This window comes from Nicotiana tomentosiformis, chromosome 8 (assembly GCF_000390325.3).
Source record: "Nicotiana tomentosiformis chromosome 8, ASM39032v3, whole genome shotgun sequence".
NCBI lineage: Eukaryota > Viridiplantae > Streptophyta > Magnoliopsida > Solanales > Solanaceae > Nicotiana > Nicotiana tomentosiformis.
In genome coordinates this window covers 114,830,008-114,846,112 of record NC_090819.1, presented here as the reverse complement: position 1 = coordinate 114,846,112, position 16,105 = coordinate 114,830,008, and the positions used below count along the sequence as shown (strand labels likewise).

General features: G+C 33.4%; 1 protein-coding gene across 1 annotated transcript; it reads left to right on the top strand.

Moving 5' to 3' along the window:
• Nucleotides 1-3,635: 3,635 nt before the first annotated feature.
• On the top strand, nt 3,636-5,636 carry LOC104099705 (reticulon-like protein B22). Its single transcript, XM_009606779.4, has 3 exons — nt 3,636-3,771; nt 3,856-3,954; nt 4,537-5,636. The coding sequence occupies exon 3, from the start codon at nt 4,784-4,786 to the stop codon at nt 5,315-5,317; it is 534 nt and encodes a 177-aa protein (XP_009605074.1). The 5' UTR covers nt 3,636-3,771; nt 3,856-3,954; nt 4,537-4,783; the 3' UTR covers nt 5,318-5,636.
• Nucleotides 5,637-16,105: the final 10,469 nt, after the last annotated feature.

Below are 16,105 nucleotides of genomic sequence, written 5' to 3'. Positions count from 1 at the left end.
TACGGAGTTGAAACTAAACAACCGCCACCCATATCTTTCTAATCTCATCAGTCATCCCTCATATATTTGCTGTCTTCCCGGTCAGGGCGAATGTAGTGTTGAACCAACATATTCAATTCAACTCATAACTTTCGATATAGAGTAAAAATTTATATGTAAAATTTTATTAAAATTACAAAAATAGTAGATATGAAGCATAACTTTAAAAATATATTTAATAAGTTCAATACTAAAAATCATGAAAGTTGAACGATTTAAATCTTGGATCCGCCTCTATTTCCGGCCCCCAAAAAGAAAAAAGAACAAAATAAGTCTTAGTGTATATTATATTATTTCGTTCACTTTATAGGGGGAGAAGAAGTAGAAGTCTCGTTTGATGATATTCTCTGAACAAGTTGAAGTCTAGTATAGAGGTCTTTAAATTAAACCGAAAATGAATCAAACATAGGGAGTACAAGAGAGCTAAGAAGAAAGTTAAGAAAACTTTTAGTAATAAAGTTTGAAGAAAGTCAAGAAGACTATTAGTAATAAAGTTTGAGGAGAAATCCTAGATGACTTATATCAAAAGCTAGGAATATGAGAAGGAAAGGAAAAAAAATTAAACTAGTACAACTAAGAAAGAAGGAAAATAAGATCATTAAATAAGGTGAAGTGCATTAAAGATAATTCTAGACAAGAGTTGGATAATAAGATCAAGAAGAGATAAAGAGAGGCTATATATTTTGATCACTCGTTCAACTCGAATCATGATAAATAACATTAATTCTAGATCTCCAAACATATATTATTGTTGTTGTTGTTGTTGTTGCAAGGTAAATGATTCAATTGAAAATATGGGATTAGAAAAGTTTATAGTTTAGATAGTATTCCTATAAAATCGTGGAAGTGTCTTAAATAGGTTGGAGTAAGATGACTTGCCAAGTTATTCAGTGTTATAACTAGAAATATTAGGACACCCAACAAGTGAAGAAAAAGTACATTAATTTCACTTTATATGAACAAAAGTGACATTCAAAGTTATGTGAACTGTGGTGACATTAAACTTGTGAGTCATATGCTAAAACTCTGACAAAGAGTAACAGAGCATAGACTTAAACGCACTCAATATTGACGAAATATCAACTGATTCATCACGCTGCAATCCTGTAAAATCCAAATTGTCAAGTGAAACCATTCTTAGAGTGTGGATCAAAACACATTATGATTTGATAATTTCTTCTTTTAAATCTCTTCGTGTTAAAATTAACATATATATATATATATATATATATATATATGTGTGTATTATATACAAAAATATATATATATATTTTATATAATTTTTAACTAGCGAATGCAATTATTTTTGGTCAACCGATCAATATGGTATTTTGCCCTTGCTACACGATCAAAAAGTGGCTAGTTTGTTTTCATCTTTAACCTTTTTCCAAGTCGTGGATTGAAGATCATCAAACAAAGTTTTACAATAGGTAGTGTAAATTGGCCTAATTGATAAGGACAGAGGCATAACGATATATAGAGGTTCCAAACAAGCCAACGGGTCTTCTAAAGAGAAGCAACATGACCACCATAAAATTAAAGAACAGCTCAGTAGCAAAAGAATCAAAGGAAAGAATACGAAAAAAAGTGAAAAGTGGTAACTCATTGATGGAAGATATGCTCTTTCATCGATTCCGATTTTTTTACAGCTTACACTAAAAACAACACTAATGTCTGGACACAGAGAGAGAAGTTGGTTTTCCTATAGTGTGTTCAAGTACCATTATTTCTCTTGTTCTGTCCTCCGTTAAAAAGAAAAATAAGTAAAGAATTAACAAAAATGTGAAGAATAACCCAAATAACCATCCACAAAATAATCAACGAATATATAATATGTGTATGATCACTAATGTATAATCTATGTACATCGGTGCAGAAGTAGAGTCAGGATTTGAAGTTTAAAAGTTCCGAAATTCTAGTCATTTTAAGCTACTGAGTTCCAAATTAATAATTTGTATATAATCAATGGATTTCTGTAAACAAATACATAATTTGGACCAAAACTAATGGATTCGCAAGGCTAGCTCTACCTCTGCGCCGTCCCGACGACCGGCTATTTATGTAAAAATCATTTAAATTTCAAGCTAGTTTGATTGAGAGATGATTTGAGTCTGGAAAATGAAAACTGCAAGAAGTCATCCTTTTTATAGAAAAACAAAACTTTTTTTTAATTAAAAAGGAAAAAGAAAAAGTAAAAGCTCCTTGTTGTTTCCAACACTATAGTAGTAAGGAAGTCAGTAGACAGTGATAGCATTATTTTGTACGTGAAGTTTATGGATTCTGGCGTGAACGTTATTAATACTTCTCGTTTCCCATAGGAGGAAACGATAGATAATATTAAAATCACACACATAAAGAGAAAAAATGAAAATAAAATTTTCAGAAATTGCAGAAATATCTTCTGATTCCAAACAGGAAAAACAAGAAAAAGCATTACTTTCAAGGAAGATAAAAAATAAGGGAAGCAGAGAAAAGAGAATCCTTCAGTCACTCTCATGCAGACCTAAAACAGTAGTAATCCAGCCTGGGAAACTTACAACTTTTTTATAGTTTTCTATAGTGTAGTAATAATGGCAATATATCTAGAAAAGCATATCCCTTCCTTTTTCTTTTGTTCTTTTTATTGGTTTTAAAATTATTGAGGTGTCGTTTGGATATAGATTTGATTGAAAGTTGAAAAAAAAAATTAAAGATGAGACGAAAAATAGTTTTTGAAAGTTAACATTGTATTTAGATATACATTTAACTTGAAAAGATATTGAAATTTTGTGAGTAAAAAATTTCAAAAACTAGTCTAAACAACATTTTGAAACTTGATTCATCTTCAAAAGCTATCGAAAAAAATTTTGCCACTTTTTTTTATAACCAAACAATGTTTTCAAAATATTTTTGGAAAAAAGTAAAAAAAAAACTTATAGCCAAACGGAAGCTTAGCGACTTCAAATTTAATTAAAGTTTACAAGAGCCACTCCATGAAGATTAATATTTCTTTTCTATTACTAAACTTTATGACTTTCATCTTGATTTTTGAAGTCTTAGAAATATTGTGGTCCTTTATCCTCCTGAACCTTAAGTTATTTCCATCATATTATATATTTTTCCAAACAGAGTCTAGAATTAGATATGAAAGAGCTGTTTGACAGTGCAATAAAATGAAGTTAATTCACCGTGCTAACTTGCGTGGTAAAAGAAAAATCTTTAACCTTAAGATTTCAGCAAGTATATATTGAAGGTTTTAACGAGATATAAACGTTGATTTAATTCGCTAATTAATATAATTGAGGAATAAATGAAGCGAATAATATATCCAGAGAATTAGATTTTTTTTAAGGTGCAAATTGAAAAAAAGAATTCGAAGAAGTTTGTCATGATGGTTTCTTTTTAAACGAATCAGGTGCTTCTCAATTCTCATAAACCACTTTCATCAAAGATTATACTGCCATGTGTTTTAATAATAACATAGACCAAAACTAATGAATTTAGTAAATAATTAGGACTAAAATCGTTTAGGTATATATTTAAAGGATCATAAGAGACCAATCCAGAACATAAGGGACTTCTTTTGTCAAATTCTAAAGAAAAGCACAAATTCCCTTTTCAGATTCCCAAAACCACTTCGGAAATCCCTAACCCCGACCAGCATTTCGACTGCCGCTGCGATTGCTATATTCCGGCGAACGAACTTCTCAATTCCTTTCTTCAACTACGGCGGAGACTGCTGTTCCGCCACTTGTAAGTATACTTCCTTGGAATTATTCCTTATTTTGATTTGAAAATTAACTTTTCAGTTTTTGTTTAATATTTTACGTTATCCAGTTTGGGATTCTTCTTGATATATTCCACTCTGTTCGGGGTTAGAATTCTGAATTCTCCTAAATTATCACATAGTATTGGATCAACAAACTTCAGAAACAGGTATGCAAAATTACACAGCTTTTGTAATCTGACGGTTCTTGAATTTGTAAGGATTCAAAACTATAAGATACTAATTTGATAGAGTTCGAATTTTTAGTGCATTTTGTGAACCCCATTTACCATAAAGTGAGAAAGAAAGGAGTTTTATGTTGTAAAATTTTAGCACAATAAAAATTGTCACAACCCTAGTAGCAAAAAATTAAGCAATTCAATAATGGTAATTATTATAAGTTCTTGAATTAGAGGTAAGTATAGTTATTGAAAATGCATCATTATGTGCTGTTTGGTCCTTTTGGAGTGGCTGAAAATCGAACATTTTGACTAGATATATAGGGGCACGATGACATTTTCGGTATTACTATTTAGTACTTCATTTTGGTTTGATGTTTTCGTTCATCTTTAACTGTGGCGAACACAAGAAATTCCAAGGAAAATACATTTCTTTCCCACAAGATTTAGTGATAGAAGCATGTGGTAAAGGTCCAAATGCAATTGGAAGTTTCTAAATCTAGTGTAGCATAGAATTTTGAATACACTTGTGACTACAGCCCGCTGATTTAAAATTTTGAATACATCTTACAGCTGACGGATTTTGAAGCATCAGGAAAGAATTGTCCAGGATTGACCATTCTAACAATCGTCCATATTGTCTATATGGGTGGTCAACTCTTATAAACGCATGAGGAAGCCCTCAAGCAAGAATTTTTTGAGCGTAGCAATTCCTTTCGGTTCGCTTTAGGGAAACTTGTTGGTCACGGATTAGTTTGTTCTGCGCCCCAACGGCCACAACTCAAAGGCGCAGGTTGATCTCTCTAGTTGATGTGTATCAATGGAATTGAATGCTAATGAGACTACAGCAAGGACAATAAACCCCAGGAAGACGGATGTTGGGGGTAAACCCTTCATACTCATCATCTGTGGCAGCCTCGTTTACTACCACTGCGCCTATCGGAATTCCAGTCTTGTCTCTCTTGTCTCAGACGTCTTTATTGTACTCCTTTGTTCCCTCGCCATTCTCGGCCTCCTCTTTCGCCAGATGAACATCTCAGTTCCTGTGGATCCGCTTGAGTGGCAGATCTCTCAGGATGTTGCCAACAGCGTCTTTGCCTGCCTTGCCAACACTATCGGTGCTGCTGAGTCTGTTCTCCGGGTTGCTGCTACAGGCCATGACAAACGCTTGTTCTTTAAGGTTGTGGTTACTCTTTATGTGTTATCAGCTCTGGGAAGGATAGCGTCGGGTGTTACTATTGCATATGCTGGACTCTGCTTTCTTTGCCTTTATATGCTTGCTGAGAACTTACAACTGATTAGCTTGAGACATCCTAGGAGAAGGGATTGCACGAACACAGTTCAGGACGACTAAATTTGATTTTATCTATCAAAAAGAACGAAGGAGGTGATGCTTTGTTTGCAATTCCTTGCGTTCAATTTTGCCAGGTCTGTCGCGTGTTTTGGCTAAATTAATGTGAATATTCTCTTTCGACACGACTGCCTTACGATTTCCTTACTTGTCCCTATAATATATTCCCACTTCAATGATATGACTATTTCCCCAGTTAAAAAGGATACATGATATAAGTTGTTAGCTCGTTGTTAATAATGCTAGCCAGTTTGCAAACACTTGTGATGTGTGTTGAAAGCTAAGTACTTTATTATAATATCTACAAGATTGGGATTTGCAATTTTTGTGGACATTTTGGATTTCAATGGCCAAAAAGGCAAACCACAAGAATGAAACTATAGTATGTTATGAGGACTTTTGCATATTTGATGCTTTGCAAAGAGGACAGAGGAATCATTTCACATTAGATTTGAGTTTAATAGGTGTAGATCACTCGAAGAGGAGCCTTGGCGTAACTGGTAAAGTTGTTGCCCTGTGACCAGAAGGTCACGGGTTCGAGCCGTGGAAACAGCCTCTTGCAAAAATGCAGGGTAAGGCTGCGTACAATAGACCCTTGTGGTCCGACCCTTTTCTGGACCCCCGGACCCTGTGCATAGCGGGAGCGTAATGCATCAAGTTGCCCTTTTAGGTATAGATCGCTCATTTCCAGATGTGCTCTTCATGTTCGAATCTTGATTCCAATAACATTGGTCCATACTTTTGGATTTGTAAGAGATGCGTTTCCAATCCTAGCCAATTTGGCTAGAAGAATTCTATTGGAATTGTTTGTTTGAATGACACCTATTATCATCAACAATGTCAAATCTATGTAGTTGAATCAATCTTTTTGTTTAGAGTCAAATATTTCTCTCTGAGAAGTACCAATCACTAATAAACTTTGGTGCGCAACGGCAAAATTTTACATCTAGTGAGAATAGAATAAATAACCACAAAATGATGAAGAAGAAGAATGGAGAGGGGAAAAAGAAGCCAAACACGTGATTTTCAAAAGCTGGCAGTTACCCTAATAAGTTAACAAACTGACCCATTCTTTATCATGAAAACATGACAAGATACGAAAGGGTCCATATATATATATATAGTGTCATTGCATTAAGTATATATCGTGCATTTGTCAAAAAGAAGAGAGGAGCCTTCCAAAGCAAATTCAAAATATGATATAGTAGTATTTATTCTCTTTGGCACCATTGGAAAATTAAAGACGAAGAGCTTCTCTATCTCTCCTAGGCTAAGCTTTGTTCTCATCCAAGTCAACATAGTGCCAATACACACAGAAATATTCACTCATTAATTCCATAGAAATTAATGGCCAGCCTATCTACTTGATTCTCCCCACTCTTCTTGCTTTGCATAGCTTGATGGTCCCCATGATTGAACAAAGAATTTCAAGAAAAAGATTATATGTAAACATGTACGTATTGTGACATTCCATGTGAATCTCATCTCGACAAAATGCGAAAGAAATGTTAGGTATATAATTAAGGAAGTAAACCTTAGATCTTGGTGACTCGTTTTACAGTCGTGCGAGTCTAGGCACAAAATGAAAAATATCACTAGTGGACCGAACTATTACACATAATATCAGAGTCATTTCACCAGAGAGCTGAGCTGTTGTAACTGTAAACATAATAGAAACTATATGTTATTTAATTTTGATGTGTATGTAAAACTGAAATAATCAAATTCTTAATAGATCATCATTTGATCTGATACGTAACAATATCAATTAATCAAGCAAAGTAAACGGAAGTTTTTGTTTTTATTTTATAGATACACACTCATATATATATATATATATATATATATATGTGTGTGTGTAAAGTATATATGTGAACACTAAGGACATGAAAAGTAGAGCTTTCTGGGGACAAAGTAAGAACTCTCTTGAGAGAGTCATGGGTCGTGCCTCGTGAACTTGTCTATTGGTTTCAAGTTTGAATTGAACAATTTAAAATGGGTGGTTACAACCATGAGCTCATTGTTGGCTCAGCATCATATATATATATAGTCATATTACAAATCTCTTTCTTTTCGACGTACCTCTCAAGGAGCATCTTTTCTTCTTTAATTTCCTTGAATTCCTTGCTAGAAATTAAAGTAAGATAGGAAATTGTACTCTGATGTATCATGTTCAAAATTTAGCGAAGCTAAAAATATTACTAGATAGATTATTTTTTTTCATGTGTTTTGATTGATAGAATACTCTGTATCTTTGTTGTTGGGGTAATATGTATTCCGTGAAATTAGTCCAGGTCCGATTAAGTTGTCTGACACCATGATTATTAGAAAAAGGAAGATAGGAAAATGTTGGTAATATTTTGGTAGCTACTAGTTCGTCTTAATTAAGAAACTAAAGTGACAAATGGACCGACAATCAAATATAAAGGTCGAGTGACAACTTTATGGGGTCTTTTTTATTTAATTAAAATCGTTTAATAGGAATTTATGTTAATCAGTGTCTTTCAATAGGCAAAAGGCTCTTGGATTTTGCATTTGCTTGAATTATGAGAATTATTGCAGATATTCTATTTTCTCTTCCTAAAGGTCCTCTTACTCTGATTTTTCATTTTGGATTTTTCATAATTCCTTTTATATAAAGGTTCCTCTCTGTTTTGAAGTGAATATAAATTAAACAAGAGGTAGTGGTAAATTTGGTTCTATTTATTACTCTCAACTAATAAAGTGAACTATATCTTATATGGAGACAAAAAATAATAAGAAGATTACCGGCGAAGAAGCCGTTGATTATTCTTTTAACATTGGCGGACATTGGACAAGAATATATAATTCGAACAGTATAAAATACCAAATCTCAATAAAAAGAACCAAATGAAGAAGGAACTTAAGAGTTAAGACCATAAGTCTAACTGCGCAAAAAAGTTAAATTGAAATGGGGTCCCCCTACCCACCCACCTGGCCACCCCCACCCCACCTTTTTTTTTTAACTTAAATTTTTGTAAAGGCAGTTAATAGTTACATCTGCTAGATACGTGCGTGTGATTGCGCTTGCCCCGAATCCATAGCTATGATCACAGGATTCTAAGAAATTTTTGGTGTTTGATATTTTCTTTTTAAAGTTTTGGTTATTGAGGGTGAAGAGTGAGAGGACTTGGTTGAGATTCGTGATTTCATATTGAGGAGCTTTGAAGTTTGAATCTTTGAAACAACCCACGAACAAGAGAACCCCACTCCACCCATCGGAGTATGACACGACTGAAGTACTCAGTCCGGTGTACAAAGTATTATGCATTCACGTATGGTTCAGAGAAGGGTTGCGGTCCAAGGACGTGATATAGATAGTAAAATCCACCGGAGCTGGCTCTGCCACAGGCATCTCACCCTGTTCCTCAACAATGGGATTCTCTACTGAACCCACTGTCGGCATAACTGGAATAGTCCTAGGATGTCCTCGTCCCCTATCCACGGACTGGAGCCCTCCCTGGGCCTCTAACAATTGGGGGAGTAGCTCTTCCCTGGTCTGGAACCTCGTTAGAGCGCGTTCTCACCATCTGTGGGTTGCGGCCCAAGGACGTGATATAGATAGTGAAATCCACCGGAGCTGGCTCTGCCACAGGCACCTCACCCTGTTCCTCAACAATGAGATTCTCTACTGAACCCACTGTCGGCATAACTGGAATAGTCCTGGGATGTCCTCATCCCCTATCACGGACTGGAGCCCTCCCTGGGCCTCTAACAATTGGGAGAGTAGCTCTTCCCTGGTCTGGAGCCTCGTTAGAGCGCGTTCTCACCATCTGTGAGAGAATAAGAGAAAGATATTTAGTACTACATCAATTGCACGATGGAATATGAAGAAATGTAGTTTCCTAACACCCTATAGCCTCTCGAAGATAAGTACAAACGTCTCCGTACTGATCCGCAAGACTCTATTAGGCCTGCTCATACCCTAAGACAAGTACTAATGGCTGATTCTACGGTTCGAACATGTGACCTATAGAAAACACGTAAATAATTTTACTGTTACTTTAAGGCTCGACATAATGACTGAGATCTTGAAAATTTAAGTTTGAGTCCTCAAAATAGAAAATCTTTCAACAGGGAGCGCTTTACCCATTAGTGAATTTATACGATGACAATCGAATTGATCTGAGTAGTAAACGTTAGGTACACCCCACATGTACGCACTGGTGATGTTGCTTCTATCTTACTTCATTGAAGGAGAAGGGAGTAAAGCATATGGTCTAATTTATGCAATGCTAGCTCCTTTCTTGTGACTGCCATTATTCCTGTTATATGTATATATCACCTCACAAAGGAGGACAATAATAAAGTACTTTGTATTGTTTGGTTCATATATTATTAAACACCACCACCTTCTTTCCCTGACATTTTCATTTAATTAATATCTACCACTCCTTCCTCTTTCTCCTACTCCATAATATAGTAGATCCGTATTTCTAGTTTTTCTTTTCAATTTTCATCCTTATATATATACAACAAAGCCTGACAAGTTCATTTAACACGATGCATGAGTACACACATTGTCAAACCCAATAATTTTCTCCACTTCTAATTATAATTTGTTTCTGTAATTGTTACTACTTTTTATGCAAATCAGAAAAAAGATCTTGCGGAAAAGAAAAAAGAAATACCACCTGTCTCGAAAGTAATTATTTTCTCGTCTTTTTATTTTTACATAAATAGGCAGTGATAGTATTTACTGTTTATTTTTCGATCAATATACATAAATTATACCAACATTATACGTATAATTTGTGTATACTTATCGAAAAATAAATAATAAAGCCGATCACTAGCTATTTATGTAAAAATAAAAAGACGAGAAAATAATTACTTTCGAGACAAGTGGTACTTCTTTATACCGACATTTACCTATTGTTTTTTGCTTAGAGATTGAATGAATGGCTATTTGCATTAATTATTCTTCATTTTATAATAGTCAATCTTAGCCAATTTCACTAGGGAAAGTAAGGAGATCTCTAAAACTGTAACAACTATAGAGGTATCAAGTTGTTAAGCTATGCGATGAAAGTTTGTGAGAGGTGATAGAAAGGAGGATGAGGATGAGGATGAGTGTGTCCATTTTCGAGAACCAGTTTGGTTTCATGTCGGGACGTTCGACTATTGAAGTCATTCACCTTGTGAGCAGATTGGTGGAGCACTATAAGGCGATGAAGAAGGACTTGCACATTGTGTTTATTGATCTAGAGAAAGTTTATGACAAAGTTTCGAGAGAGGTTCTATAGAGATGTCCAGAGGTTAAAGGAGTGCCTGTAGCGTATATTAGAGTGATCAAGGACAAGTATGATAGAATTAAGATACATGCAAGGATAACAGAAAGAGACTATGAACACTTTTCGGTTGAGATAGGGTTGTATCACGGATCAACACTTAGCCCACTTTTGTTTTTCGTGGCTATGGACGTATTGACGCGACACATTCAAGGGGAGGTGTCTTGGTACATGTTATTTGCAGATGACATAGTTCTAATTGATAAGACGCGATGTGGTGTTAACGAGAGGTTGGAGGTCTAGATATATATCCTTAAGCCTAAAGGTTTCAAGTTGAGAACGACCAAGATATAATACTTAGAATGTAAGTTCAACGGTATTACCCAGGAAGCGGACGAGGATGTGAGGCTTGATACGCAAGTCATTCCCAGTAGAGAGAGTTTCAAGTATCTTGGATTTCTTATTCAGAATGATGGGGAGATTGATGAGGATGTCGCGCATTGTATCGAAGCAGCATGGATGAAGTGGAGGCTCACTTCTGATGTCTTGTTTGATAAGAATGTGTAGTTGATACTTAAAGGTAAGTTCTACAAGGTAGTTGTTGGACCGACTATGTTGTATAGGGCAAAGTGCTGGCCAGACAAGAATTCCAATGTCCAACAGATGAAAGTAGCTGAAATGAGGATGTTGAGATGGATGTGTGGGCATACCAGGTTAGATAGAATTAGGAATAAAGTTATCTCGGATAAGACGGAAGTGGCCCATGTGGAGGAAAAGATGCGAGAGGCGAGACTAAGATGGGTCGAGCATGTTAAAAGGAGAAACGAAAGATGCCCGAGTTAGGAGGTGTGAGAGGTTGGTCTTGGGGGATATAAGGAAGGGTAGAGGATGGCCAAAGAAATCTTGGGGAGAGGTGATCAAGGGGACATGGCGCAACTTGAGCTAACCGAGGACATGACCCTTGATAGGAGGATGTGGAGGTTGAGAATTAGAGTAGAAGGTTAGTATGTAGTCGAGCGTTTTCATTTATCTTCCTCAGCTCAATAGTATTAGTGTTAGTATGGTATCCCTTTTAGCCTTAGTCGTGATTATCACATATCTTGTACTGTTATTACTTGCCTTTAGTACTTCTTTAGTTGTTATCACTACATATCTTGTACTGTTATTACTTGTTATCGGTATTTCTTTCATTTTCTCTTTTGTTATCTTGGATTTAGTTTTTTAAATATCTTGTATGGTTATTATTTGATATCATTGCTTCTTTCATTTTTTCTTTAGTTGATGGTCTATCGGGAAATAGTCTATCTGCCCTTCTAAGTAGGGGTAAGACTGCATATATCCTACCCTTCCTTGACCCCACTTGTGGGAATACACTGATCTTATTCTTGTTGTTGTAAAGCAAGGAGAAAAGATGAAAAGAGAAAATAAACATATCTGATTTCATCACCTGCTACAACATATAGCACATCTACAAGTAAATTAAAGCTAAAGCAAAGTCATGCTTACTATCATATATTTAGGTAATGGCTCATTTAAGCTCACCATTAACCCATGGAGCTTTCGTCAATACCAAATAATTAATTATATTATACTTGAGAATACCTTCCTTAATTTAAATCCACGAAAGATGGGATAAGATCAATTAGTTGTATTACCTTAATTATTTTGTTTTATGGTATATATAGTTTCACCACTTCTATCTATTTCGATAACAATTCAAAAACAGTATAATCTTCTTTGATTAATTATTTCTTATTTTATGGATTTGTACCAAAAAAATTTTAATAGGTCTCTCATCTATGTCAAATTAAGTTGTAACACAAAAAGAAAAAAGAAACGGAGCAGACATTGAAGATAAAATTATGAAAAAATAGCAAGATTAAGTGAGCGTTTGGAAATAAGAATTGTAGAATTCCAAAAAAAAAAAAGGTGAATTTTTTTTTTCAAGTGAAAATGGTATTTGAAAATTAGAATTGTGTTTGAACATAGAATATAATTTTGTGAGTGATCTGAGTAAAATTTTGAAAAATAATTTTTTGGAGTTTTTTAAATTTTCAAAAAATTCCAAAAATTCATATTCAAGTAAAAATTAAAAAATTTATGATCAAACACTGATTTCGGAAAAAATTAAAAAAATTCATATGTCCTAAAAGGTTATAAGTTGACCCAATTTGTAAATTAAGGTGGAGGAATATTGACATGAGATGTGCTTTTGGTTTTGAGGAAAAGCACAGGTAGTGGGTAGATTGTGGGGAATGATGGAATAGGAAAAGAGGGTGCAATGTCAAGAAAATAAATCAAATAAAAATTAGGGAAAAGAGAAAGAACTAGGATATGAAAAGCAGGACCTTGAATTTGAAATTAATGCATTTAACTCTTTAAGTTTTTAGTACTGAACTCATTATATATTTAAAATTATGGCTTCTGATTTAGTATTTGTTGAATTTCTCAAAACTAATACCTAATAATTGTATCGATCCCTTATGAGAGGAGTTGGGATAACAGTGTTTAGGTCAAAGAAAATAATGGATGGGGAATGGTTGGATTAGGATTAAAGAAATGTATTAAGTAATAAAACTTCTTGTGCCTCCAACTAATGAAAGCGCCTGGTTTCATGTCACTCTTGGGGATGATGATTTTTCAATTTTCAAATATATGGAGAAAAGAAAATATTGTTTGGAAAATGATAAGAGAATCAATCAATTCTACTTTTGATACATGTACACTTTGAAAAGGATTGATCCTTTTCCGTAATTGTTTTTAAAAAAAAAAAAAAAAATCAGCTACCACAGTAAAATAGTTATGGTCTGTAGTTGTTTCCCAAGTAACAAGTTAAAAACAAAGAAAATATACTGGAAAAATTCAATATGTTCTCTTTTGATTTTAAATTTTTTTTAGTACCCGATGACATTCTTTTAGACCATTGAAGAAGTCTAGAATACTTTATTTATTAATAGTCAAAAGAAATTAAAGACTCCAACTAACAACATTTAGGTGAAATAAGTATCATACTCTTAGACTATATGGCACTTCGAACATTAGATTCTAAAAGTTATTCATTAAAAATTAACAAATTTACTTTTAGATGAATAATTCATGAATTTGATTTTAATTAATAAATCTCTAATGCTTCTACTTTTTTTGTTTTATACTTGGCTTCCAAATTCCAAATAATTATACGCATTTTTTAATTAAACCATCAAGATGTGAAAGTCTTTTATCAAAAAACGACAGGAAAATTAAAGGCGGAGGGAATTAGTCTAAAACCTCTAAAATAATTACTAATTTACGAGGAAGATGGCATATCCACAATGCTATTTACTTGTCAAAGATGCTAAATAATCAACCTGTCTATAGACAGTGACAAAATCTTGGATATACTTTTTATTCTTTATTTTCATATTCGATTTCTAATTCTTCTACTACGTTTAACTTGCTTACACTAACGTATAAATAATCATTATATTTAGTTTTCATTAATCATCACTCGTGTTACAAACTTGTTGTCTAATAGAAACAATTTCAATAAAAGACATTTTATGTCATCTCAGATCTACTTAATTAACGCAGAAAAATATCCATTGCTACAAAGGTTATGTTCTTGCAAAATAATACTGCTAAATAGGAATTTAGTCATTACGCGTGTACATATGTTTATTTTGTGTTTTTGTGGTGTATATATACATGATAATTGATATTAAGAAATACCCCCTCCGTCTCAAATTTTTTGTTGTGATTTATAAAAATAATTGTCTCAATTATTTGTCATTTTTGAAGTTCAAGACTAAATTAATTATTTTTTTTTCCTATTCTACCCTTAATATTAATTGTTCTTGAAAACCACAAATAGTTCAATTATGATTAAATATTAAATGGAGAAAGATTACACATTAATAAGAGAAAAACAGTTAAAATAGTGATACTTAGCTTTTTAATTGCTTTCACATCTTCACAGTCAAGATTCATGATCACAAGGTTTAATTGCTTTATTAAGTCCAAAATTGTAAGCCAACACTATTTTAATTAGTAGCTTCCAGCTACACAAACAACATCAGAGGATTCTAAGGTTGTCTATAAGTAATTAAAGAGCAGCTCTTGTGGGTTGGAATTTGTGTGTAATTCATCACCAGATTTATAAGTAAATTTTCTCATTTAGCTCTTATATGATTTTTAATTTATCAGATTCTTACATGTACATTCCCGAATGTACTTTTTAATGTAATAGAAGAACATGGCCGACTTGTCTTAAAAATATATATAACTCATTTACATGTAAGATCACACGCGAGTATATTTAAACTTAATGGGTTCTAACATATATTATTTTTAGTAGTTATCTTGTTCGTCAGTGCCTGTGTAAGAACCATTATTACCATCACATATTTACTGGCATTTTCAAGAATACAAGGGTACGTAATTAAGGTGGAAGGACATAATTCTACAATATGGCAAAAAATGTTAGAAGTTTAAATCTTTTTTCTTTAATTTTTAAAGATATTTTTGGGTGGTATAGACCCATGAATTGTTAGGAAGAAGAAAAAGCAAAAAGCTGGGTTTTAAATCATGCATTATTGTACTATAGTATACAGCTAAAACCCTAAGCTGCAACCTCGATATCCCATTTACATCTTCTTTCACATTTTCCTACTAACTTTTTTTGGAGCAACTATATTTTTGTATATAAAGGGTTAAATAAGTCTCTAATGAGAAAAAATACGAAAGAATTCAATAAGAGAAGTTGAGAATGAACGGATTAATCCTGATTAGTTACATATATAACTTATTCAGATATATATTTTCGTAAGTTAAAAAAAGAAATTATATGGTCCCCCTTTCCAAAATGCAGAAACATCTTTCTCCAATTTATCTTTGTGGATTTAGTCTCTGATAAGGTGGTTGGAATCGTTTATTTTACTTTATTTATTTCATTTTGTGAGATGGAGAGTCAGTGTTACAGCATTAGGATTTAGGACCATTATTTGAAGAGCTGTAAGTGGCTAATACGCGACATATTTTTTTGAACAAATTGATTTGAAGTGACACATAAAGCATGAAATTGACCTATATATAAATGCTTAAAATTCATCAAAAACGTTGCTTACATGCAATTTATGTTTGAAAACATATACACAATATACCAGATTTAAGATTTGAAATTTATGAATTTATACAGCAATCTCAAGTTAATATTCAAAAAATATATAATATTTTATGTTATTCTAGCTCCGTCTCTAAAAAATAAATATAAAAGGGGAAGATAATGGACATATCCACTCACAAAGAAAACGAGGCTAGAGAAAAGTTTTATGAAGGAATGAGCAAATAAAGAATGGTATAGGTTGGTTTGGCCACCTCTATTGCGTGAACAATTGTTTACCACTAACAAGTATTATTATTATGCCAATAATTTCAGTAATTATCTCTAAAGTCAATCAATTCGGCCTGCATGCATTTCTGACTTAGACTCGGATTATTACGCTATGCCATCCAATTTAATAGTCAATTAATCAACTAAAGCTTTCTTTTCATTAATTATTCC

Bases quoted from the DNA above. Each gene is read 5' to 3' on its own strand.
- LOC104099705 (XM_009606779.4), top strand. From the start codon at position 4,784: ATGGAATTGAATGCTAATGAGACTACAGCAAGGACAATAAACCCCAGG.